This window comes from Talpa occidentalis, unplaced genomic scaffold, assembly GCF_014898055.3.
Source record: "Talpa occidentalis isolate TD23 unplaced genomic scaffold, MPIMG_talOcc4v2.1 talOcc4.11, whole genome shotgun sequence".
Classification (NCBI taxonomy): domain Eukaryota; kingdom Metazoa; phylum Chordata; class Mammalia; order Eulipotyphla; family Talpidae; genus Talpa; species Talpa occidentalis.
In genome coordinates, this window is record NW_023601104.1 from 77,495,423 (window position 1) to 77,521,852 (window position 26,430).

A 26,430-nucleotide genomic window follows, 5' to 3' on the forward strand; every position below is an offset into this window, starting at 1 on the left:
CCCAAAGAAAATCATTGCATCTAAATGTACCCTTTTCCCTTATGAGTAAACTCTGGGTGTCTGCATGTTTCAAAGGGTGGCTGCCCACTTCCTAGGATGAGGATGTTGAGTCCATCCAAGTCAGTTGAGAAATGAAAATTTAGTGAGGAGGTTAATAATACCTGTTCTATGTGAGCGGGGCAGGGAAAGGCACCTGCACAAGTTTAGGATGAAAATGAGGTCGTTTAAAAGTACCCCTGTTTAGATACCTAGAGGTGGAAGGGCTCAGCCATGTGGTATTTTTACTTGTTTTCCATAGTGGCTCCACCAGTTTCCATTTCTACCACCATGTGCTTGCGCTCCTTTAATTCCGTGTCCTGCTCTGTGCTCTTTTCTTAGCTCTTTGCTCATGGCCATTCTAACAAGTGTGAGGTGGTATGTCGTGGCTTTGATTTGCATTTCCCTGATACTGTGTGATTATGAGCATTTTTTTCATGTCCTGTGGCCGCCTGTCTGTCTGTCTTTGGAGAAATGTCTCTTCAGATCTTCTGCCCATTTTTTTGATTGGTTTATATGTTTTTCTGTTGTCATTGAGTTGTGGGGAATTCTCCCAGGCATAGGTTGCCTTTGCATTTGTTGTGGTGGTTTCTAGTGTGATGTAGTCATTTATCAAGGTGTGAAACTGTCCTCCTGAAATACATCATTTCCAATGGTATCTCAACAAAAATAAATATTTAAAAAATGTTTCAACAAAATTTAAAAAAAAAAAAAAAAAAAAACACTGAAAGGCACAGGGTCTACCACCGTGGAGATTTATTTCTGGACCACACACTTGGGCTTGTCCACAGGGAGGGAGGCTGGGTAAGCGAGGAACTTGCAGCCCATGGTGTGTGAGAAACTTCTCTGAGGATGTGTACCCTGAAAGTGAGAGTTGTGACCACCTTAGCTCTCCCAGCACTCTTAGATGAGGGATTAAACTGTCCATGAGGGCAACTGAGACCAATAAATGAAAGTTACAGAGAAAACCTCTTTCTGGCCCATTATGAGGAAGATAATTGAAAGCTGTTGCCCCTCTAGGCAGGACTGAGGGGTTCATGAGTTAGAGCTCCTGGTCACTGCGTTTCATGTATCAGCCAGATGATTGCTTCGAAACTCCTTTAGGTCTGAACTGTGACTGCAAAACTATTAGGTACTCCATGAAACAAAACCCAACTAAGCCCTTCCAAGAGTAGCACCATGTAAAATCAGAACAGGTTTTGTCTGAGCTTCTCAAGGATAGTAGGATCTTTGCATCCCTAACACCCAGCATACAAGTGTGAGAAGAAAATGAAACTGCAAGACCATTGCATGAAATATTTTTCAAGGCAGAATTTAATTTCTTGGTTAACACCAAACAGCAAGAAAAAAAAATTTAGCTTAAAATTCAGAAGTTTAAGATGTTATCTTTTGTTTTGACTGCTACCAAAAATTAGAAGCAAAATTAGAATCCATTTCTAGTCTTTATATTTCTGCCTTTTTAAAAAATGGTGTTAATTCATTGTAAATCTAGAACAGAATTAAAGGGCTATTTGCTTTTCTACACTAACCAATGACCCTACTGTTTAAGGAGATGAAAAAGTTCATAGTGAATCTTTTTTTTTTAAATAAGGAATTTCACTGAAGTGTTCATAAATCAAGGTTTGTGTTTTTATAATGGAAGTAGTTTTTTGAGTGAGGTTTATGATTGTGTTTGTAAATGACTGTCATTTGTGGCACTTGTGGAAAAAAACTAGGGAGATGCTATAGTGGGAGTTTTATTAAAATATTTGATAACCTTCTCTTCTTTGCCAGTGCTTTTATGTAGATTTTTCTTCCTGGATCCATACAGTAGAGTTGACAGTTTACAGATTAGAGAAATGGAGGTGAACCGGAGTGACTTTGGGGGGAGCTGGAACTTGGCTGCAGATGGTCTTCTTAATTTCCTACTCTTTCCAATATGCCACTTGCTGTCCCTCCCTGTGTGTTTATCTCTCTGGGGAGAATAAGAGAGAGAGCACATGCATCAATTAAGTCAGGTCCTGTTAGTCTTTTATTGTATAGGCTACTTACAAGTTCATTAGTAACCACATACAGATTTGTAAAGTTCTGCATAAATGTTTGAATTTTATAACTCTCTTTTTCTTTTTTTAATGGGCTCGATCAGTATTTACTTTGTTGATATTGCTAGTCAAGGCATGTACTTTAAGTATATATTATGTTGTTATTCTACACAGGGAAAACAACTCTGGGCTCATTAAACAGCTAAATGTTCTTTCCAGAAATGGGCTTTTACCTTCAATGTATACCAGTTTACCTACTTCCAAATTGCCCTTCCCAAAGGCAATTTAAAATTGATACATTTTGAAAATGGTCTCTGTGTCATGTAAATGGATAGCAATCTTTGTCTCTTAGACCTTACAGTAACTGCTCAGAAAATATTTGTTCCGAGAATGAATGACATGGTGATTTAGCAAATTACCAACCTAAGAAAACAACCCCCTGAAATGTGCCCATTGAAAGGTATACTTGGAACATAGAGATGGTGAGATGTTTCCTTTGACTTTGAATGAATCTGATGGCTCCTGCCCTTGGCTACAGTCGATGTATTTAGCACACATGCCTTTCTGAACCGAGCAGTGTATGCAGACCACAGTCTGCACAGTTCTGCACGCATGTACGAGGATGCATGCACAAGTACACACGTGTAAGCAGAGCTAGCAGTACCTGTTGTGAGAGTCTAGTTTATCACACCAAGGACTATCTTCCCCCATGGGTGAGGACCCTGATGTCATCTTCGCTTTGTTTCGGGAAATTGCCACAGGTTTGGAGTAAGCCGCAGATCCCCAGCCTCCATCGACAGGCAGAACACCCAGTCAGATATTGGTGGCAGCGGGAAGTCCACACCCAGCTGGCAGAGAAGTGAGGATAGCATTGCCGACCAGATGGGTAAGTCACTCATTTCTGCGAAAAGCAAGGTGATGTTACATCAAGGTGATTTTGGCCACCTCTTGATGATGTCATCCAAGCATTCTGATGAAATATAACCCTGGTTAATAAACATGTATTAGAATTGAGGCGTGGTAGATTACAATATGTGTAAAGCAACAAAAAACCCGAGGGAAAAGTCAGAGAATGCAAAGTGACCTCAAATTTAAAAATAGAAAAGGCATCAACATTATTTTCAGCCCTGAGATTAAATGCACAAGTCCCAGGTATCTCTCTTCTCCCTTGTTTGTTTAGCCTAGAATACGTATTTGGAGAGATTTTGTTGGTTTTCTTAATGTTACATTTTAAAAACAAAAAACTGTGTGCAGGTTGGGAAAGAGATGTAGTTGTTGTTCAGGCACAGATGTAACTTGGTTAGGACTCTTTCTCAGTGCATTTCCCCCCACACTGCTATTACGCTGTCAGCTAAGGAAATGTCTTAGCTGTCTAAAACAGCTGGATGGAGAAGATGTACCTTGGTGAGCTTCATTTGGATTTCTGATACTTAGCCTTTTCTGCCTCTGCATGCAGTTATTCTACAGTAACTCCAGATCACTCATTGATATGCTAAAACGTTAGGCTGCACCATGATTATTCCAATACAGTAGTATCGGGGACTTAGTAGCAACACATAGATAGAGCCAGAACTTGAATCTAGAGTGTTAGGTATTTCAGTGCCTTCATTTTATCTCTAGTAGCATTACCATCCATGCGAGATAAAAAGAAGTAAATCTCAGGACTGAGAAAGATGAACTTTCAAGGCAAAGACCCATCTTTTGGATCTTCTCTACAAGTGCACCTTTTGTTCTGTTTTAATGACTGTGACCCTGGGAACGTACAAGTGGAGATGTGTCAGGCCAAGGCCTGAGTTGAAGAAGAAAAATGTAATTCTTAGGTTCTGAAGATATGCTTTGTTCCAGTAACTTCAGTGAGATGTGCCTTGTTGTTAAAGCCATCTGTCATTCCCCACTCTCCTCCCACCCAACACAGAAAACCTGAGCATATTCAGATCTGCTGTTCTGCTCTTGACAGAATGTTTTTAATCCCATATGTTTTGATACTGTTGGGATGGTAACGACACATGTGTAAAGGATCCCTTCTTCAGCATGACTTCACCAGCTTTCTTTGGCTCCAAGTGCTGGTTTTGAACAAAGCCACCAGCAAGTCTTTTGTGTGGTGTGCAGTGTCACACTTCCCACTCATGTGAAGTCCTGCGGGGAATGAAAAGGTATCTTGGGACTGGAAAGGGTAATTACAAGGTTCTTCCTAGATCCCTATTCATTCTCTCATATGAAACTCCCTCTGCTCATTTTCCCTTGCACCCACTTTAGTCACTCTCCACTGCAAATAGGTAGAACTGAAATTCATATCGATGGGCCTTTTTGTACACATTTGTTCATCCCATCATTTTTATTATTGAGATAACCCCTTGAGGCTGCTAGAGAAACCTTTTCACCAAGTGGTAACCTTTCTCCATCCAAAATCTAAGGCTTCAAATAAAATATTAAGATAAATATTTATAATTTTTTGATTTTATGGCATTCCAGGAGAATAAATTTTTCTAGCTAGTACATCAGAAAAAATCTGGGTCTTAGTTGGTATAAACCATGCTAGGAAGAAAGCGACAACAAAAAATTGTTACATTTCCAGCACTCAGTACACTCCATTTGTAAGAACAAAGTTGTCTGGCAATATGCAGGCCGATTGATAATATGGAGGAGACTCCTGTTAGCTATACCCACCTGTCTTTGTACATCAGCGTGTTATAAACTGGAAAACCCCATTGAAGGCAAGGAATTTAACTTAATTGACTCATTCATCTCAGTGGATGTTGTTTTCTGCCTTTCTGCTTCTGGAAATGGTTGAGAGTCAGAGTATGTTGCTCAGCCTTTGTGTGTCGGGAATGGTTTTGCAGAAGTCCAGAACTGCTGCTGTTAGCTATAGGCATGTTAAAAGGTTAAATCACTTACCTTTCACCTTTGGAACCCCATCGTGAACAGCAGCTTGGAGTCCAAAAGGAAGCAATTGTTTTAAGTAAACTAGTTGCTGTGTGTCTTTTCTGTTGTGCTTAGCTTACAGTTATAGAGGACCTCAGGATTTCAATTCTTTTGTCCTCGAGCAGCATGAATATACAGGTAAAATATTTCCAAAGTGTCATGGTAAGTAACACGTGATTGCATCCATGCCTGTCTAGGTAATGTAGACCAAGCCAGGTTAGCCACACTTTGCAATGAATGACTATCATAAATTTAATCCATGTACACTAAACTTTCCCCCAAAACCAAAAAGTTGATTCCTAACTTTGCTGCGTTGTTCATGGCCTTTGGTTTGGTGGTACTTGGCTATGCTAATGTGTATGACATGACACACTGTCACCAGCTGCAAGCTTTATCCATCAGCCACTTAGTTTCTGACATGCTGTCTATTGTGTAAACTCTCAACAAGCTTTTTGCTGAAATTCAGAGTTTGCTGGTCAGTGAACTGACAGATGCAATGCAAGCCGTCTTCATTTGTCAACTTGTGCTTTTCCCTGTTTAGTGCTTGCCCTATAATGTCCTGTGCTGTATTCCAGAGCCAACGTGCCATCTCCCCGCAGTATCAAAGGTACTGCCAGCTTTCCGAGAGAGCCCCAGTGGGAGATTAATGCGGCAGGATCCAGTGGTTCATTTGTCACCAAACAAACAAGGACATGTAAGTTAACTGCATAATACTAAAAACAATAGATTGCTAGCACTGTGCCTTCCGTACAGTGTGAAAATGGTACAAGTCTGCCACGCTCTTTCTTCCACACTGTCAGAGAGAAAGTCAGCCTGGCAGAAGTGGGTATGTGTTGCCGTGGGCCTGGAATTTCTGCTGCAATGGCCCTAAGGTTGTGTTGACATAAATTGTAGTTCTACATTGGTGTGCACCCGCCACCCAGCAGGTCTGGATGGAAGACGGATCCAGTCACAAACAATCCTAAAATGTTAGAAATAGAAATGTGCTAGCAGTGAATTTTATTTGCTTATTCAATTGCAAGCATAAGCATCAGTCAAGGAAACAGGCAGCTTCATGATCTCACCCCCTAACTGCTTCTCTTATCTTCCATCACTGCTCACATTATTGTCCTTTTCCCATAATAGTTCCTGATCACGTAAAGGTAGAATTGAGATAAAGATTATCATTCTCCCTCCACCCCACCCTCTTAATATCCTTGTCTGTTCACTGGACTGTGTATTTATGTATGTGTCATCATATAGGATGAGGAAATACTGTAGCTTATATGAGGCTCAGAGAACTTCCAGCGAGGAGGCTGTCATACATTTTGCTCTGAAGAAATGAACATTGAAGCTGGAAACAAGAGAACCCTGTGTGTGTGTGTGTGTGAGCGAGCTGCCCGCTCTCCGCCGTGGGGAGGGATGGGCTGAGGAAGAGTGGTGCACTCTTTAACACAGTGCTGCTGTGTGTAAACGAGGATGCCCCAGACCAGTTGTTGGCTTCCCCTCCCTCATTAGTAATTTTTATATTGATTACATGGTAAAATAATATTTCAAATAGATTAGATTTGTTTGACAAAATATGTTCTTAAAATTAAATTCACCTCCTTTTTACTTTTATAGTCTGGCTACTAGAAAATTTTAAATTACACGTGTGGCTCATATTATGTATCTCCAGAAGCCTGTCACGTGCTTTACACTTTCCGCTCCTCTGAGTTTGGACTGGCCACGTAGAAAGTGCCCAGTCGCCATACACGGCTAGGGGCCGCCAAGCTCCGCAGCACAGGACAGCACTCAACAAGTTCTGCCCTACAGATAGTGAAAATGAGCCAAGCCTTGAACACAAACATTGTTACTGAGGAAAACGGAGTTGTGCCAGCAAAGTAACCAGGGTTGATTCCTTTTTAGGGGGAAGAGATCTGTCACTCTGAGGTAAAATAGGGGTGTATTCCCCTCCCCCTTGCCTCAGCCGGTCAAGAGGGCATTCATTCCTCAACCAAAGTACACACGATTCTTGCCACTTTCCTCTTAATCTCCACTAAGTATCTGGAATTCCTGCCTCCCTCTAACTTAATATTCTCCTTCATTCAGGTGTCTTTTGAAGTCATACTTCTTTGGTAAGCTACATAACAGTCTTTCTCAGCAGCTAAGTTACTATGTAGAAAGGATTTTCTAATTTAGCTACAGTCCACATATCAGCTATTTTCAGTTTCCTAACATGCACCCATTTAAAGTGTACAATTTCATGATCTCTAGTATCTTCACAAAGTTGTGCAGCCAGCACTGTGATCTGACTCTGGGATATTTTCAACAGCCCAAAAGAAGTTCTATATCCTTAGGCAGTCACCCTTACTCTTCCCACCCCCTCCAAGCTCTGGACACACACTAATTTACTTTCTGTCTTTATGGATTTTCCTGTTCTGAACACTTCATATGAACAGAAACATGCTGTAGATGGCCTTTGTGTTTGGTTTCTTTTAGTTAGCATAATGTGTTCAAAGTTCTTCCATGTTGTAGCATGTATCAGTACTTCATTTCTTTTTGTGACCGAATCATATTCCATTTTAGGGACTTAACCAAATTTTTTATCTATTTACCAGTTGATGGACAATTTGGCTTGTTTCTACCTTTTTGGCCATTATAAATTATGGTGCTATAAACATTCATGTAGAAGTTTTTGTGTGAACATGTTTTCATTCTCTTGAAAGTGTGGACTTGTAACTGTTTTCTCACAGCGGCTGGCCCAGTTTACAGTCCCATCACCAGTGCCACCCACCATTATCGTCTGCCTTTTGATTAAAGTTGTCTTAGTGGGTGTGAAGTGTTTCTCATTGTGGTTTTGATTTGCATTTCCCTAGTGAGTAATGATGTTGAACATTTCTCATGTGCTCATTGGCCATTTGTCCATCTTTTTTGAAAGATATTTCAGATCCTTTGCCCATTTTTTTTTCAATTTTAATTTTTTTTAAGATTTATTTATTCATGCATACAAGAACGGGGGTACAGGCCAGATGTGCAAGAGGGTGAGAGGACTCACCAGAGACAGAGAGGGATCAGAACAGGCAGACTGATGAAATACACTGCTGAGGGGAACAGTGGGAGAGACAGGAGAGGTCTGCTGCGCCATGTGGGTATCTCGCCGGCCGGGCTCAAACCCGCGCTGCAGAGACTGCCGATAGCTTCATAGCGCTGTGCTCAACCACCTGCGCCACCAGGGAGGCCTCCTTTGCCCATTTTTAAATTGTGTTTTTTGTGTTGATGAAGTCCAGTGTATTTATTTATTTTTATTTTTTATGCTTTTTGGTGTCATTGCTAAGAAATAACTGCACAACCCAACGTCATAAAGCAATATACCTATGCTTTCCCGTAAGAGCTTTGTAATATTTTAGCTCTTACATCGAGGTCTCTATTTTTCTATTCGGTAGGAATCCAACTTCATTATTTTTTGCATGTGGCTATCCAGTTGTCCCAGCACCATTTTTGGAAGATACTATATCTCTCCTCCCCCCCCCCCCCACTGAATTGTCTTGGCACCTCTTATATAAATTTTACCTCTAAGCACTCCTTGGAAAGCTGTCTCCTAAACAGATGCTAACTGGCGAAGGAAAGGTTGCTCTCTGTAGGAGCAAGTCTTCCATTCAGCCTCTTTTTACTCCGAGCAGTCAGACTTGTAGAGTCAAGCAGGTTTTCTGATTGTGATTATAAGCCCTTTGGAAGTCAAATAATGAAAAATGGATTCTAAGAAATATAGTTTCCAGGTCTCTGTACAGACACTTCTGGATGGGTTTTTCTAGGTATCTCTTGTCTTTGATTTGTCATCATCATTGACATTTTTGTGCCTCAGGAGCCCATAGCTAGACACGTCACGAGTCATTCCACCATGGTTCTTCCCAGTGTTCAAACAGCGGCACCTGCACTGAAGTCCATTTTGCTTCCCTTCCTTGCAGTCTGATAGCCACTACTCCAGCCACTCCAGCAGCAATACCCTCTCCAGCAATGCTTCGAGCGCCCACAGTGACGAGAAGTGGTACGATGGGGACCGCACCGAATCCGAACTCAACAGCTACAACTACCTGCAAGGCACGTCTGCCGACAGCGGCATCGACACCACCTCCTACGGCCCCAGCCATGGCAGCACGGTCTCCCTGGGGGCTGCCACGTCATCCCCTCGCTCAGGGCCGGGCAAGGAGAAAGTGGCACCCCTGTGGCATAGCTCCAGTGAAGTGATCTCCATGGCAGATCGAACTTTAGAGCCAGAGAGCCACGGCATGGACCGGAAGGCAGAGTCTTCCCTGAGCTTGGATATCCACAGCAAGAGCCCGGTAGGCTCCAACCCTCTGACGAGGGAGAACAGCACTTTCAGTATAAATGACGCTGCTTCCCACACAAGGTAACTGCCCTGCCTGGGCTTCTCCCATCCCCAGCCCAGTCCCCAGTTGAGTTTCCTGCCTCATCCCACTTTATTCAAGAATGGATAAGAAAAGGGGGGTTTTTATGCAGTGACAGTTATTTGTATATATTTAATGCCTTTTATTTGTAACAAAAATACCTCATTACTATAATCCTGATGCATCATTATTTAAACTGTGAGAAAAATTTTCAGATTCGTTCTTTATAGTTGTATTTGATTTTATAAAATTTTCCTAACTACAGATCAGAATTAGGGAAGAGTTTTGTGACTTCCACTTTCAGCTACTGATAGAGTTCTAGAAGGAGACAGTCTTTTGAAGATACTTTGGCCTTATTTTTAAGAAAGGATTTTTTTCTCAAGCTGGTATGCCATTATTTATGATGCTGAACACATCCTTTACACGGCCTCTCTGCCAGAGAACATCACTTACCCAGTATTTGCATGGTAATTTTTTACAGTAATTGCCTCCTGACAGTGATATGTTGATGGCAGGGAGCTGGTGGTGCCCAACAGAAAAGTGTAGCTAAAATTAGATGAGCTATCTACCTTTCAGTACTGAAAAGTGCATATTCCCCTGTATCCTTGAAGAGCATGCTCATAGACCATACTATTTTCATATCTGCTTCTGGATTTGAGCCTAAAATCCAAAGTAGCATTAGGTTCTTCCTTTTAGGGAGGAAGCATCTTATCCATATTTTTCTGGATCTGTTGATCTCTGTGTGGTTTCTTTTACCTTTGATGATTTTCAGTCACTGTACAGCTGATTTGACAGCAATCTAACCTTGCTGTTTTCTGGGGGTGTCTCCTTATTATGCCCTACAGGGAAATAGCAGAGAAACTAAATGCAGTTTTACTTTTCAAGTGCGAATCCAGGTACATAATCTATCTGTGAACCCCAGATGATCTTAATGAGAGAGGGCATCACCTATTAATTTGAATTTGTTTAAACTGATCAGTTAAATATTCATTTCTCTCATTGTTTCTGTTTTACTTCCCATCTTGAGCAATTCCAGCTTGACCTTACTGTAGGAAGCATCTCACGACTTTTGTTTCTATTTTCCACTGCTATGTTGCAGTAACAAAAAATGACTGTAGTAGGGCTGAACTACATCGCCACCAAGCCAGAAGGCAGCTGGAAAGTCGTCTCAGTGCTCTTAGATACCAGGCACCCAGCTCACCTCCCACAATTCTGAAGATGGAATGTTTGATTCAAGTGTATGACGGAACTGTTTGGAAAAGTAGAATAGAAAGCTGGGCATTAGGTCCCATAATATTCTGTAGACCTAGAACCAGATGGCAGAGTTGTGACACTTCCCGCTGGCTTTGATGCCTCTCACCATCTCTACATCAACTAACCATCTCCTGTGCATCGACTTAGAACGCTTTTTGGTTCAGTATAATTTCTCTATGGTTTCTAGATTTGGTGTGACTCCTCTATCTCTTTGATTCTCAGTTATTCTATTTGAAAGGAGGATCCCCCCCCCCTTTTTTTTAAAGACTGTTTCACCTGGGTCTGTATTTCTGGTCTACCTTGATGGCAGGAGAAAGTCAGTTATAGAAGTCTTGTCTAGAGTGGCACCACCAGGCAGCATAAAGAAAAGGGCTGGGCATCTGAAGTCAAAGTACAAAATGTGGGCTTTGCCATCTAACGAATCTGACAGATCCCAGGGAACTATTATGTCCCCCTTGAAAAATAGGCACCTGGGCATGCATTATCTGAGTGTGCTGACTGGGGCTGCCTGAAGGCCTCAGGATTATCCCACATGTTCCATTTCACCCTACCCATGCTGAAATCATTTAAATCGTCATTTAGAAAGAACTCTTCTATTGAAAGTCAAACTTACTGGAGAAGAATGTGGCCTTTCAGGGAGGGTGGTAAGGCTTGCCACCCGCTGATAGGTTGAGTCACATTATTTTCTAGACTGGTAAGCGGGATGCTTTGTGACTTCAGTTTGTTGATCTTGGCAGAATGAGCTGGATAATCAGGGCTTTAGCAGCCTGCCTTTTCTGGAGGGAAAGCGGGACTTAGCCACCAAATGCACAATTGCTAGAGAAACTGAAATCGCTGCAAATTAGAGTGTTTGTGTCCTCAAAAGACAGGAACAGCAATTAATGTGGAAATCTCTTGACAGTGCATAAAAGAGCTTGTACCTGGGACTTGGTGACAAAATCTAAATTACAGTGATTAAGTGCCACTGCATATTTCTGGCTGGGCTGTGTTCCTACCCTTCTGTCCCCCAGTCTCCCTATTGATGATTGTGCAGGTTTTTTGTGGCACCCCCTGAGAACTGCACTAATGTAGGTTGGTAATTACATAGGGTTGTTATATTCGAATATCATTAAGAGAAGCCATATACACTGATAACTTTCTACAATTAAAAAGCCTATTAATTGTTCTAAGGTATTGCTCCCTAGAATATATGTGTATTTGCTGTGAAGCTTGGAAAGTTAGGGAGACGTTTTCATTTTATTTTTTACAATAATTTTTGTAATGACAGTTTTATTTTCTGATCTTAAAATGAAGAGAGTTATAATTTTAATGAAGAGAGTTATAATTTTAATATACACTTACTAGCTGTATGCACTTTTTCCTCAGCTTTCTGACTTGGGCATTAGGCAGTACCAGTTTTCGTGGTGACCAGAGGCCTTGTTATGTAGCATGCAGAACTCTGGTCCTGCCAACATCACTGATGCCAGAACAGGATTTGAGAGCACATACGACAAAGCTGAACAATCCCTCTGCTGCTCGCACATGCATGTCTCTTCTGTAATGCCCAGACCTGCTTGAGGGTCTGGACTTGGTGCCCACCCTTGTGAGCCAGCGGTTGTGCTGCTTCCTCTCACTCCCTGCCCATCGTGCTCAGAGCCCTGGAGCCCGTTAGTATCCATTTGTGTGATCACTGGATCAATCTAAGCACCTTTGCTTGGTGTGTGCCATCCCACCTGTAATAGGCAGATGCTCACTGCACCCACATAGTGGACAGATGCTCTGCATATTTTGATAAACAAAAAGGAATAGTATCTCCCTTAATGTTTCCACTTTTTGCACAGTGACTGAGGCCTCCGCTAACAAACCATTTTGAAAATAACATAAACCTCAATTCCTTACTCTTCTAGGAAACCACTACTGCATTTCAGAGTCTATGATATAGACATGTCAATCTCTGCGCAGAGCTGAGTGTATTTATGTACAGCTCTGCCTATGAGTGTATAGAAGGTGCTGGTACAGCATAAATTTTAGGGATCATTACTATATAAGATTTTTTTTTTAAACCTGCAAAATATAACGGAGGGATTTTGTAACAGCTTATATGCAAAAATGCATATCTGAGCATAAGGTGGTCAGTGTCTGACATTCATTAAAGGGGCTGATTAAAGGCCAGGAAATATGCCTGCACAGTTGTCTAGTTTGATTTCATGAATGTGCTTTTTCTGCTGACCTATAAGTTAACTATTCATGCCAGGAAATCTTAAGTTTCTTGAGAGTAAAGGTAAAGAAAGACTTCTTATGTTTAGTGTGCACCGGACAGTAAGGCCATGCCGGGAGCTATCGCAGAATAGCCTGCCTCTATCTGTGTGCCTATGAGCCCGCACTGACTGTTTCAGTGTTCTCTACACTCTGGCATCCTGTGAGTGTGAAAGATAGGCGTCATTTTCGCATTTAGGAATGATCCATTGTCTTCTCTGTAACATTTTTCTTGAATTTCTTCTCCCTGGACTTTTTAAAAAATTACTCTCCACTCACCTGCATTTTTTTCTTAAAGCGGGAATATTCTGTTTCTAAACTTTATAGGCTAATTCAAAATTTGAAAGTGCAGCCTCCAAAATGGCAAACCCAGAACTCCTCAAGGTGAAGTTGCCCTGCCACCTAATGTGTATAGATCTTTTTCGTGAGTAATTATTACTTTGTGGTCTTGCACACAGTCAACATTCAGGACTGCACTTTGTTTTTATACAGCAGAATTCCACGTGATCTGTCCTAAGCTCTTTGATCCCATTTCTCCAGCCTCCAGGAGTGGGTGATTATTTTATCCAAGTCTTCAGTGGCGTTCAACCAGCCTCATAGGCTGAAAAATAGAAACACTGTGGTTAAAGTTTCAAGTGCACATTGAGAAAATGAGGCCTCTGTCAAGCCACAAATGTCAGGTTGGTTGAGGTAGAGCTTACCCACAAAGAGTTTGTCGATGCTTTGTTCTGTGAAACAACTAATGCAGTCACCCAGTCAATGTAGAAAGCCCACATTCTCCAAATGCCATCCAGTCTTCAGACCAATAGAGTTATGAAAGAACAGAGTCCATCCCTTGTCATGTTTAAACCATCTGACCAAGGTGACTATCTAATTGCTTTAAAAAAAGAAAAGTTGGGGGAAGAATCATCTCAAAAGGAGCAATTGCACAACCTTTCGGAATACTTTGAATACTTAACAGTCCTTTCTCGCTTCAGAATTCTGTCCCACATCTACCAATCTGAAATTCCTCTAGCTTGCAGCTTCAATATATAGTCAAGAAACAGTGGTTTTTCTGAGCTAAAGTCTTCTAGACAACAGGAGGACTTTTGAAAACAGTTTTCAACGATGAAATTTTGTGACAGCCGACTGCCTCCAGGCCAGTTGAGGGAGAAATATATGGAAAAAAGATTTGGACTTAGCCTAAGACATTGAGCTGACCAGCCATGTGGCTAGTCACCAAGCTTGTCCCACACTACAGCTAATAATTCTCATTCACTTACTAATTTTTTTAAGCTTACTGAAAATGAAAGGGTTATCAATGTATTGGCAATTCTTAATATCTTTGTAAGACAGCTTTCTGTCACTGCTTTTTTAAGCTTGGCTTCACCTCGTCTGATGCAGTAACTCCTCTTCCTTCAACAGACATGTATCTCCCACCACACCTGAAATTATGTATTTCATTTCATAACCTTATTTTTGCTTCTCAAGTTCCTTGCTTTGTTTTCTTTGTCCTTTTTAGATGCAGACCTGTACATCATTCTTCTCAGTGATGCCAAACCGAATAATAAGAGCTGGGTATTCTGTCCTTAGCTCCCTGACTAGTTCAGCATTGCACTGGTACAGCTTGCAGTCCACAGTGGCCCCGAGGCCTCTGGCTGCGGTGCCCACTCATACCCCTGTGCTGTATGTATTAGGTGCCCTGATGCTTGTTAAATAGCAAGTTTCAGAGGAAATGTTTTCTTTACTGCAGTGACTTGGATGTTTCCCTCTGCCGACTTATCATTCCTGCTTCCCTTGTTTGTTTCCCTCAGTCCTTTAGAATTAGTGTCTCCTGAATCCCTCCTAAATTGTAGAGCCCAGTATTGAATAGAGTTGGCTAGTGCTGAACACAAAAGGGGGAGTCCTCCTTAGTCATTATCCTCCACACTATCTCTCACCCAAAAGCTTATTAGTTATTTGTACAAGTAATCACAGGAAACGTGATCAGATCCCCTCCCCTTGGTGCTAGGCCAACAACATTCAGCCTTTTGCACAGATTTCTCCACGGCCATTGACAGGAGACTAATTGCTGCTCTGCCCCTTCTGGAAATGTCCTTAGCAGCCTGTGTAAAATCCGACCCTCCATGGCAAACCTGAATAGGAGATGATGCCTGGCATTTCCTTCAGCAGCACAGAGCAGGCTGGGAGATGTTTTCCATAGGAGGTGGCGGTCTCCAGGATGAGGCAGAAACTCAGAGCAGTTTTCTAGGTCCCTCTTGGCTACAGCACTTGGGACTTTGGCTCTAACATTCCGGCTCCTCCAATCTGTGTGATTCCTCCTTCCATGAAGTCAGCAAGCAGGTGCAGTTCCTGTGGTATAAAGTGGACAGTTTCAAACTGTTCAGTGGGCTCTCAGTTACCTCACTGCCTCTTCTCATTGTATATGAAGTGCCCATGTGTGTTCTCTTCAATATTCGTATCCTGGGATGATCAAACAAATCAGAGGCTGGTCATTTTTAGGAAAGGGGACATGCCCTATAGTTTCTATTAAAAAATAAAGCTAGTGATCTTTTCGTGTAGAATCCAGGAAAACCCAAACGAATTCTTAGTGGTTTTAGTTTTGCCATATTCAGCTAAACTCACTTGTTATACACTGCAAAAAGTAACGGATATTCATCCCTTCCTAACATTTCTACTGCTGTTCTTTTTTTGTTCCATATTATTGGTTCATTACCTGCTTGCACAATTCCCATGGAGACAGTTAATTTGCCACAGGTAAAATTGAAGTGCACCAGGTTACAGTAACATGAAATCTCCAGCGTAATGAAACAGTCTGACCAACACAGTGCCCCTTAAAAAGTATGAAGCTGACAACTCATTTTAGCTGATTTGTAATGAAAGACTTTTCAGAGATTTTTCAGAGATTCTTTGGTTGGGCGGGGGGGGGAGGGGCAGTTGGAGAAGGTATGTGGGTGCAAGTCATTCCAGATGATTTGAGCCCACAGGGTTGGCCAACTGTGATGAGCTCCACCCTCAGCTGGGCCCAGGAGTGGGGCTGCAAAAGGAGGAGGAGATCCATTTAGAGTGGAAGGTCTGAAGGGGCTAGTGCAGTAGTTTCTAACTCCAGGAAATTGAGACTTTTTGGGGAGTTTGTTAAAATTCAGATTTCTGGGGCAAGATGTGCTATGGGTCAAAGAATCTTCATTCACATCAACACTTGTAGGTACCCACAGTCTACACTGGAGAAAATCTTCTCTAATGCCTTTACCTGCTTCATCTTGACATTATGAAGTTAGATTTTCATGAGCTCATAGAATAATTCAACTTCAAGCAGTTGTTCTCAATTGGTATGCACACTTGGGGGAGATTTTGCCAAAATATACAACCCAGCCACCACCCAGCTCTGTTAAGTTAAAATATCTGGGATTAGGGCCCAAGAATGTGTTTCTTTTAAAGCTCCCAGGTGACCCTAATGTGCTTATTGAATTAGAGGCCGAGTGTGCTGAAGTCCTCACCATAATGTCACGCTGGCAGCTGTATACATTAGAGAAGGAAGCTCTCCCAAGGAATGGCTAACTTTTTTTTTTTTTTTGCTGTTGCCTTCATTCTCATATCTAATCAATTGTTAAGTTTGGCTTTCCTGATTTTAAGCTATCTGTGAACAAAAGTGTGCTGGCTTCTTACTCCTGGGAGCTGATGTTAGCCATCATGTTCACAGATAAAACTAATAATCAGTACCCATGTTCTTCTTTAAGCAATTATCATTGTAAGAAAAGAGAAGACAATTTGTAGATTTATTTCTTTCAACAAAAATAAAGCTACATTCAGTTTTAAATACAGCATGAGTAAAATCTTTATATATAAATATTCTTAACCCTTTTTAAAAGGGTGACAAATTGATCATTTATTTCAGTTTCTTTCATGTGATATTGAGTGACTCCAATGGCAAGAAACTGCTCTAAGAATAGAGAATATAGCTGTCAACAAAAAAAATTTCAGCCCTCATGGTCTTAATTTTTTTTTAAAGATTTATTTATTTTTGCATAGAAGAACTGGGTTATAGGCCAGACACGTGGTAGGTGAGAGGTTTCACAGAGTGGGGAGCAGAACAGCTAGATCTACTGAAATACACTGCTGAGGGGAGCAGCGGGTAAGACAGTCTGTACACCATATGTGGGTTAGCTCCCTGGCCAGGGATCGAAATCAGCGCAGGGTTTCCATTTATACAAGAAAAGAAGTTAAATATATAGTATGCTACATAGTGTTAAAGAGAAACACTTCGTTCAACAGTTATTTTACTGGGAGGCTACTATTTCCTGATTCTGTTAGATATATAAAGGTAAATCCCTGCCTTCAAAGAACTCAGTATCTAGTACACAAACTTACTGCCTGCTCTCAGAAATCATGGTCATAACTAAATTCATACAGGAAGGAAGAAGCCCCCAAGCTGTATATACTGTATGTGCTGCTCCCTCCTTGGAGTTTCTAAGCCTTACAACTTTTCCTTTTATGGAATATTTGCTTTATGGATAAAACCAGCATAGCTGTTTTTGTAAAACATGGATGATTTTTAAATTAACAGGCTATGCCATTTACTTTCTCTTCTCATGGCTAATTACTTCTATTTTGACCAAGCATGTCATCTTCTAAAGCCCCAGGGTTTTGAATACTGAAGTTACCAACAGGCATCTTGGCTTGTTGCTGAGAAATGTAAAGTATGGGCAATTCAAATGTGCCTCTGGTACAGTGGTTTTCACGTTTTAGCAGAGACTGTGAGTCAGGGACCACAATATCACCTGAGCACACATCAGAAGTACATGCTCTCCCGTCCCCAGGCGATGTATTAAATCAGTCTCTGAGGGTGGGCTCTGCAATCTGTATGTCATATGCTTCCTTGTGAGAACCAGTTCCAGTCATTCAACCACACTAGCATTTGCTTGTGGATACTAGTCACGGCAGGTAAAACAAGCACATGATTGCTCAGGATAAGTGATGTGTACCTTCAGCCCTATTGCACAGACACTAGCCAGGGCTAAGGCTTGAGAATCTCCTCATCTGTGCTATAAATGTGTATGATGGAGGTATAGTCTGATGAAAAAATCTGCAAGCCAAATATTCAATCTCTTCTCTAAGTGACTAACAAAAGGCACAGGCCTACATGTTGTTCTGAAGTATTCCAAAAGCTGCATTCTGGAGCCATTTCTGGAGATTCTTTGGCTGTGAGCTGTCCAGTCACTATGTGATGCCGTCACGCCGGGTGTCTGGTGTCCCCTGTGGCACATCCACCTCTGTCCCTGGGTGTCTTCCCTCTTCTTTGTGTCTTTTGGTTCACCTTCCTACTTCCAGCCTTCTCCTTAACATACACCTGTTATTACTTTGTTCTTATTAACTTCATGTACTGCTTGCATGGAAGAGTTTTGCATTCCCTTTTTCTTAGTTTTAATAGCAAATTGGATATTTGTTGTCAAAAGGTAAAAATTAAATGAGATTTCATTGCCTTTCAATTTAAGCTGCCCTTCTCTAGCTGGAAAAATCTTTGGGAGAAAAATATTATTAAAGGGATTAGAGATTAACTAGTCCTTTTTTTAATGATTTTTTGGTAAGGTGTAGGCACAGTTCTTCCTCCTTAGTCATAAAGACAAGGTCCTCTTAGGAGGACCCAATTAGTGTGGAAAATCCTCCAGATCACCATTGCTTTGTGTCCTCTTCCTAACACCTTGCCCTGCTCTCTCCTGTCTGTTGCAGAGCCTCGTGGAGAGAGAGGTCCTTCCCCTTTCAGGTCACCTACTTGATTTCTGTGGGTGTGTTTAATTGAAGTATAACATTCACACAGTGAAAGGCACAAGTCACTATTATATACTGGGATGAGTTTTCCTAAAGTGAACAGTCACTGCCGGGATCAGGAATTGGCGCACCACCCACATCTAGACCCTCCTTCTTACCTCTACCCTCCCACCTCCTCACCAAGGCGAACACAGTCCTGCATCCTAGAGCCAGCACTCATCTTGCCAACTTATGTCTGTATGTGTAAATGGAACCATACTATCTGTATTATTGTGTTTGGTGCCATTAAGTCATAACTATGTTGGTAAGATTCACCCGTGTGTTGATTTTCATTGCTGTAGTATGTGTGCATTGTGGGAACACACCACAACTCATCTATCCTTTCTAGAATTGAAGGACATTAGGAATGTTTTGAATTTGGGCATTTTATGGATTCTTGTACATGTCCTTTGTCACACATGTGGGATTGCTATATCATAGGATATACCTACATTCGACTTGAGCAAAGACTGGAAAGTAAGTTGCCAAAGTGGTAATTAGTAACACTCCCACCAGCAGTGTGTGAGTTCTTACTGCTTCACAGCCTTTCTAGCACTTGGTACTGTCTTTTCAATTTTAACCATTCTGGTGAATGTGGCATTGCAGTCTTCTGTGTTGACCACTAATGTTTATTGGTCTTTTAAGTATCCTCTTTTGTGAAATTCCTTTTCAGATCTTGGCCCATTTTTCTATTGGGTTGTTTATCTTGTTGAGTTTAGGAATTATATATTTTGGATAGAAACCCACTATGGATATGTTTTATGTATAGTCTCCTACTCTTCTGTCTTTCGATGAGTAGAAATTTTAGTGGGGTTCAGTCCTTTGCTATCATAAATGAATTCATATTATAGTCCAGAATCCTTAGATATACATATAAATATGCAATCCAGCTGGAATTGATTGTTTGAGATGGGGATCAAGAGTCATTTTCATATATATATATATAACCTCAGGAGACTATTAGGGTTTGTCTTTTGCTTAGATTTTTTACAAATTTTCATATTTTTTTAAATTGTAGAATACTTCTCGGTTTATAGGAAAATTACAGAGGTCATACAGAGAATTCCCATATACCCTTTACACAGTTTTCCCCTTATCATTATCTTACATCCCTATAGTACATTTGTCCTAGCTAAAGAATACAATATGGATGTATTGCTATTGACTCAAGTCACACTTGACTGAGATCAGGGTCATTAGTTTTTGACAAATGGAAGTGCTGTTGAGGAATAATACTTTAAGACCATGTCCCATTAGGTAGACATCCCATTACAAAGTCCACCATAGCAAGACTCCACTGTCTTTAGTCTCCGTCTAAGCTGGTGAATTCAGCAGCTCAAATATCATGAATATAGATCCTGTGAGATCAGTGGGCAGGAAATATGGAAATCGTACAGTCCAAGGCCCTTCAGATTAGAAGCCAACTTTAGTTTTTATTCTTCATTTTGAAGATTCTGCTTTTGGTTTGAAAAGTGTAATTGAAGTTTAAAACACAGTGCTGAACAGCTTTTTATTTTAATTTTTAGTCACCACAGTGTATATCACATCCCCAGTTACATCTTATAACTAAAAGTTTGTTCCTTTGGATCACATTCCCCCCATTTGTTATGCACCTTCCCCCACCTCTGGCAACTACTAGTCTGTTCTGTTTTTGTTTATGTTTGTTTAATACCAGGTTGTCTAGGTACCACATGTAAAGTGAGATTGTACAATGTATGTCTTTCTCTGAGTTCTTTTACTTAGCAATATGTCCTCAAGGTCCATCCATGTCATCACAGATGGCAGAAGAGTATTCCACAACGTGTGTGTGTGTGTGTGTGTGTGTGTGTGTGTGTTCCCTGTATTTTCTTCATCCATTCATCCATGAGAACATCAAGTTGCTTTCATCTCTTGGCTGTGGTAACACTGCACGGTGTGGGTACAGAGTCTTTTCGCAATAATAATATTTCCTTCAGATAAATATACAGAAGTGAAATTGTTGAATCATACCTATTTTAATTTTTTTGACACTATACCAATATACATTCCTACTACCAAGGCATAAGGGTTCCCTTTTCTCCACATCCTCATCCATACTAGTTATCCCTTGTGTCTTTGATAATGCCAATTCCAACAGGTGTGAGGTGATAGCTCATTGTGGTTTTGATTTGTGTTTCCCTGATTAATGAGCTGAGAACGTTTTCATGGCCTATTTCTTTTTCAGGGTTGCGGGGGGTGGTCTTTTTAGACCTTCTGCTCATGTCATAATCAGATTTTGTTTCCCCTATTGAGTTGTGTATCTATTTTGGATATTAACCCTTTATTAGATATATAATTTGCAAATATTGTCCCCCATTCCATAGGTTGTCTTCTCATTTGTTGAGAGTTCCCTTTGCTTGTACAGCAGCCTTTTGATACAGTCCCAGTCACTTATTTGTGCTTTTGTTGACAAATCCAAAATATCATCACCAAGACCTATGTCAAGAAACTTAAACCTATGTTTTCCTGAGGGAGTGTTATTGTTTCAGGTCTCACATTCAAGTCTTTAATACATTTTGAGTTTTTTATATAAGTGTCATTCTGATGAATAGCCAGTAGAAAAGTCAATAATAATGCCAGACACCATGGGGCAGGAGACCTGTGTGCCCCTGGGCCTTGGACTGAGTGTGTGGAGAGCTGTATGCCCCAGACTCTGCCTGCCTCAGTTTGGGCCTGGGAGCTTCGCCCCCACCTAGTCTGAGGAACGCAGTCTGTGGTGGAGACAGGCACACCTCCTACACCACTGACTCCCCCAACGCTTGTCTCTTCTGGACTTTACTGTAGTAAACCTCAGTGGTTCCAGCACACTGCAGTATCCCTGACAGTCTTAACTATTTTTACTTTTTAACAAAGTGCAGCCTAAGCCCCAGTGGCCATCTGTCACTTCTGACAGCAGACATTTAAATTAGAGAGAGAGAGCAAGGAAGGCCAACCAGTCATCCCCATTAATATTTTATGAAATATTCATTGTTCTTTAACCTGGCCGTAACCTCTATCCCAGACACCACTTTTATAGCTGATGCTTTGACCCCAGGATGCACTCTTGAGTTGTGCCTTCTTTGTCCTTCTCAGCACCATGAGCTCCCGACACTCTGCCAGCCCCGTGGTCTTCACGAGCACCCGCAGCTCACCTAAAGAAGAGCTCCCCGCTGCCTCGCAGCTCGCGCCCTCCTTCTCCTCCGCATCCTCCTCTGGCCCTAGGACTTTCTACCCCCGCCAGGGTGCCACTAGCAAGTACCTGATTGGATGGAAAAAACCTGAAGGAACCATAAACTCTGTGGGATTTATGGACACAAGAAAGTAAGACTTCTTTAGCTTCTCTTGCTGAGTGGTTTGCTTTCAGTATGACAGAGAACCGAAATGGTGGGGGAAGCTTCCTCCAACAGGGGAGGCTGGGCTTGGGGGCTTGGCAGGGGTTGATTGGTAGAGAGGTCCTTTTTTTCCCCTAAGTAAAACTTCAATTATTTCTCTACTTCCTTCCTTAAATAAGATGTATTGCAAAATATTTGAATTCAAGAATATTAGTTCTCCTAGGAAAGAGTATGTCTGAAGAAAAGACTTCAGAATGATGCCCCCCTTTGATGGCATTAATCACAGCCTTCCTGTGTCATGCCTAACTGGGCCAGGAGGCACCAGAAGGGATATTAGAAAGTAAATGACTATCTCTGAATATAAAGAACTTTTTGTCAAAGTAGTGCAGCAAAAAATATACATGATTCATTCAATTATTTTGTTTTTGTTTGTACAAAGGTTGCATTTGGGATTCATACCCCGTGGTCTTTTATTAATAAGTCTGTTGCTAATTTTGGCTCAGAAGAGCTAAGAGTTTCCTGTAAAAGAGTAATTTATTCATCAGACTTTTCATTCTGTGTTTCTTTAACAAGCATTTATCTAAGTGGATTCTAATATCAGTGAACAGAATTAATCCCCCTCTTCTCTCTTTATTTCCCCATTGACTGACATCCTTCAGGGCCCAATGTGCCCTTGATTCAACCTTGTCAGCTTAATGTCTACTATCTTCCCCCTTTCTTTCCAGGCGTCATCAGAGCGATGGCAATGAAATAGCCCACACCAGGCTGCGTGCCTCAACCAGGGACCTCCGGGCATCCCCTAAGCCAGCCTCCAAATCCACCATTGAGGAGGATCTCAAGAAACTCATTGACTTGGAAAGCCCAACTTCTGAATCCCAGAAGAACTTTAAGGTACCGGGCAGAGCTTGGGGTAAAGAGCAATTAGATAAGGCCAGACAGCACAGGCTGCTCACTGCAGTTTCTTCCCTCAAGAAGTGTTGGTTCCCAGAGCCTCTTCACTCAACCCCACTTCCTGCTGTTATCTAATCCTCCCAATAATTAGTTCACACTATTTTCCAAATACTCTGTCCCTGCATTCACACCTCCTTAATCTGGGTTTATGTTAATCTGTCCCTACTCCCGCAGCTTTGCCTTCTTTCAGTGTGCCATGCCCACAGTGCACAAACTCTACTCTGTTCTGAACATTATTATGCAGCTGACATTGCTCCTTAGAACTCTGCAGACACACTTAGTTCCCTTATCAGGCAGTTTTCTATACAGACATTAGTGCCTTCGCCCTAACTGTACCCCTCCCACCCAGAGCCTCCAGTTCACTTCCAGTCATGTGTACCCATTGTGCCCTGCACTCTGACCTCGCCCCGAACCCAGCCAGACAGACCTACTGGCCATCCATTTCATGTTCTTCAGCCACTCAGAGGAACTGCCTGGTCGACACTCACCCCCCAAGGGCCACCCCTGAAGTCTATACCCTTACCTTCAAAACTTGGCAGAAACCACACTTCATAAGAATTGTATAAGTGCCTTTTCTAAAACCCAGCCTCTGGCCCCACAAATGTCGAGCACCTGCTCAGGGTTTGTGGGTTGGTGATCAGACCTTGCAGGGCCTCTTCCCTCCACTTGGAGGACTCTGCAGCCTGCTTCAGGCTCTCCCTTGTCTCCAAGTGTGTAGCCCCAGGGCTCAGAGCTGGTGTTTGCTGGACTGGACCCAAAGGTATTTCTCCTGGGCATCAGGCCTTCTGTCTGTGGTGTAGCGGGCAGCCCCAGGAAGAGGGAATCCACTCCCAGGAAGTTTGTGGCAGATTGGACGTTTCCTGTTTTCTGAGCTCTTAAATGATTTGTAGTCTGCCTGACATGACTAAAATAAGACAAAGGAAACCTTTGAGACTTGCTTAAAAATGGACACTAGACTATTAACCAGTCCCCATCCTCAAACTGTACTCAGAGGAGAAGAGGCGTGGCATGCTGGCTGCAGGAGCTGCAGGGCCTTTACGTGCAAGCTCCACCTATTGTGTGCACCACATGCCCCGCCAGGTAGTTCAGATAAACCAACATTTACAGAAATGTAAGGTACCTAAAGACCATTCTAGAGTTTCTCTGAGAAATAAATGACTTACTAACATAAACATAATAAGTCATTTTTAAGACTTACCATTCTTGATTTCTCTAAATTGCTTTATAAGCCAGCACTGATCAGTTCTGACTCATCACCCAGAGTACAGATGGTTTCCTTAGCAACCTCACAAAAGATAGTACTTGAAACTTCTTTCTCCATCAAAACCCAAAGAGGTGTATAAAATGTTTAAGTACCAGTTTCAAAGTAAAAATTATTTCAGATTTTCCCTGTTAGGTTAGCGGAAAATAAAACTTGCCCTAAAAGGGATCTTTCCTCCATATCTTGGCTTAACATTTTTGGAAGGGGGCAACCTTAGAGCTTTTCATGCTTTTGATTTACTCATGCCATGGAAATAATCAAAAGCAAATGTCTGTTTTGCCCTTATTCCAGGTCTTGGCTTTTATTTCCAGAGCGAATTACTTTGGCATTCCTGTTCAGAACAGGGGTGTGCTCTGTTACCAGAGGCCTGTGCAGAAAGCACTCCTGCCGGCCAGGCTGCCTCTGGGAAAGGCTGGGAGCAGGAGCTGGAAATTCACTGTGATGAAACTCTCCAGTTTCATCCTTTTTGCTTTGGTTCCAAACGAGTTCAGCCATGTGGCTCTAGGCTCTTCAGAGAGTCACTGAGGGCTGATACACTGAATGGCTGCTGGGCGAGAAAAGCCAGCCTTCCCTGGAGCATCTTAGTGGTCACACCTGGCTGAGACATCTGAGCCACTGTGTCAGGCTCTGGGATACCAGGAGCAGCCACTGGCTTTGGGCTCTGACACTAGAAACCCATTCACCGTGTGGGCTTTCTTGGATAGCAAGTGGCACCTCTGAATGGTCGCAAGTACTGAAGGGCAGGGTCACTGCCAGGCGTGTTTGCCCACAGAGTGTCTGCTTTGAGCCATGGCCGTGCTCTGCTGGGCAGGCTGCAGCTGGGCAGCAGGCGACTTCAAGGCCCTCACAGCTGCTGTGGAGCTCCTGATCCAGGAAAAGTGTCAGAGCCGTAACATTTTAAGAAGCCACGTTGGCAGGCAGAGATGGGATAACCTCATGTTCCCTGAGGGCCACAGACAGCCTGGCAAGTGAGCAGAGGTCATGCAATCTGTAGCCCTCACCAGCAGCGCGCCATGTGCAGACCACAGAAGAGGCCACATGCAGCTGCAGCACTTAGGAAGAGCTGATCCATGCTCACTGCCAGTGCGGGGGAGCCAGGAGCCTGAGCTGAGCAAGGTCACCTCTAGGCCTTGTTCCTGGGCTTTGAAATAGAGGACCAGTGTAGATCATTGATGCCCAAATGATAACAAAACTCAGGAACCTTTTTCTAGAGTGAAACTAGACATGGAAACCCAGTATGTAGGGCGGAGAAAGCAGTTTCTCTGGGAGAGGCATGGATGTCATGGACTCCTGGGTCCCACCTGAACAACTCTGAGCAATGATGCTGTGAGGAACCCAGTTTTATTACAGGGCAGGGAGAGGGGCACCCCAGAACCCCCAAACCTGCCTGCTCTAAATAGGTTCTGCCATCTGCCACATCAAGACAAAACATATAGCCCTTTAATGGAAAGGAACTTTAATACAATTAGCGTGTAATATAGGCAAGACGAAGAATATAGTTTCCCAATCAAGCACCCACAGTTACCCATCCCCTCGTAGGTAAAAGTCCATCCAAACAGGATTGGCCCAAAGCAAGGCCTGAAAGCCTGCCACAAGTCTAAGGTACCTTCCAGCAGGGACCCATAGAACATGGTCAGAAACAGACAAGTCTGGGAGGAAAAGAGCACAATCAAAGTCAAGATAAAAGCTGCCATTGTTAACCTCCCCACGGGTCTCTCACCCACATCTATTTCACTCAGCTCAGGATCAAGAAGCAAGCGCAGTTTCTTCACATGTCTCTCTGCTCCACATGCCTCCTCCAGGTCTCCTCCTGGCACTCCATCCTGCTTCCTTCCTTCCTTTGTCTCCTCTCCAGCTTCTCCTCCCTGCTCAGCTCCACCCTCCCTTGGGTGGGGCAGGGAACCTGGAACCTCCCCTTTCTGGGCCCCACCCTATTACAATTTGAACCCCACCTGATGCTCTCAAGCCCCTTTGGGCTTGTCACCAGCTCCTCTGTGGCTCTTTCCCAGGGGCTGGCAGCACTGGGCAGTGGCACTCAGGAGTCTCAGGTGTAACCTGCTGGGAAATCAGAGGGAACTGGACAGGTGGGCACACCTTTAAGACTGGAAGTGAAGAGGGCCGGGGTGAGGGGCCATCCCCAACATGTTGGAACAAGACTGAATCCTCCTCCCTTTTGATGGGCAGGCAGCATCCAGGCAGACTGCTTCCTTCCATCCCCTGCCTCCCTATTGCAGGCTGCCAGAACTGCTGTGAAACAGCTGGCTCAATGG

General features: G+C 42.6%; 1 protein-coding gene and 1 long non-coding RNA gene across 13 annotated transcripts in view; one reads left to right on the forward strand and one right to left on the reverse strand.

Moving 5' to 3' along the window:
• The window catches only part of SIPA1L1 (signal induced proliferation associated 1 like 1), a 517,634-nt gene that overhangs the window by 480,684 nt on the left and 10,520 nt on the right, over positions 1 to 26,430 (forward strand). For all 11 annotated transcript variants that reach the window (XM_054691354.1, XM_054691347.1, XM_037503618.2 and 8 more), the window contains 5 exons: positions 2,819 to 2,943; positions 5,555 to 5,673; positions 8,906 to 9,348; positions 21,710 to 21,937; positions 22,674 to 22,839. In XM_054691354.1, coding sequence (XP_054547329.1) covers positions 2,819 to 2,943; positions 5,555 to 5,673; positions 8,906 to 9,348; positions 21,710 to 21,937; positions 22,674 to 22,839 — 1,081 coding nt within the window. The remainder of the gene's footprint in view (positions 1 to 2,818; positions 2,944 to 5,554; positions 5,674 to 8,905; positions 9,349 to 21,709; positions 21,938 to 22,673; positions 22,840 to 26,430) is intronic.
• Positions 1,479 to 26,202, reverse strand: LOC119239252 (uncharacterized). 2 transcript variants are annotated; one of them, XR_005123788.2, is made up of 4 exons: positions 25,885 to 26,202; positions 14,950 to 15,166; positions 2,722 to 2,958; positions 1,479 to 1,990 (listed from the first exon to the last, which is right to left on the reverse strand). It is a non-coding gene; the product is annotated as an uncharacterized LOC119239252 (long non-coding RNA). The 2 variants fall into 2 exon arrangements; XR_005123787.2 differs by having other exon boundaries at positions 25,881 to 26,202.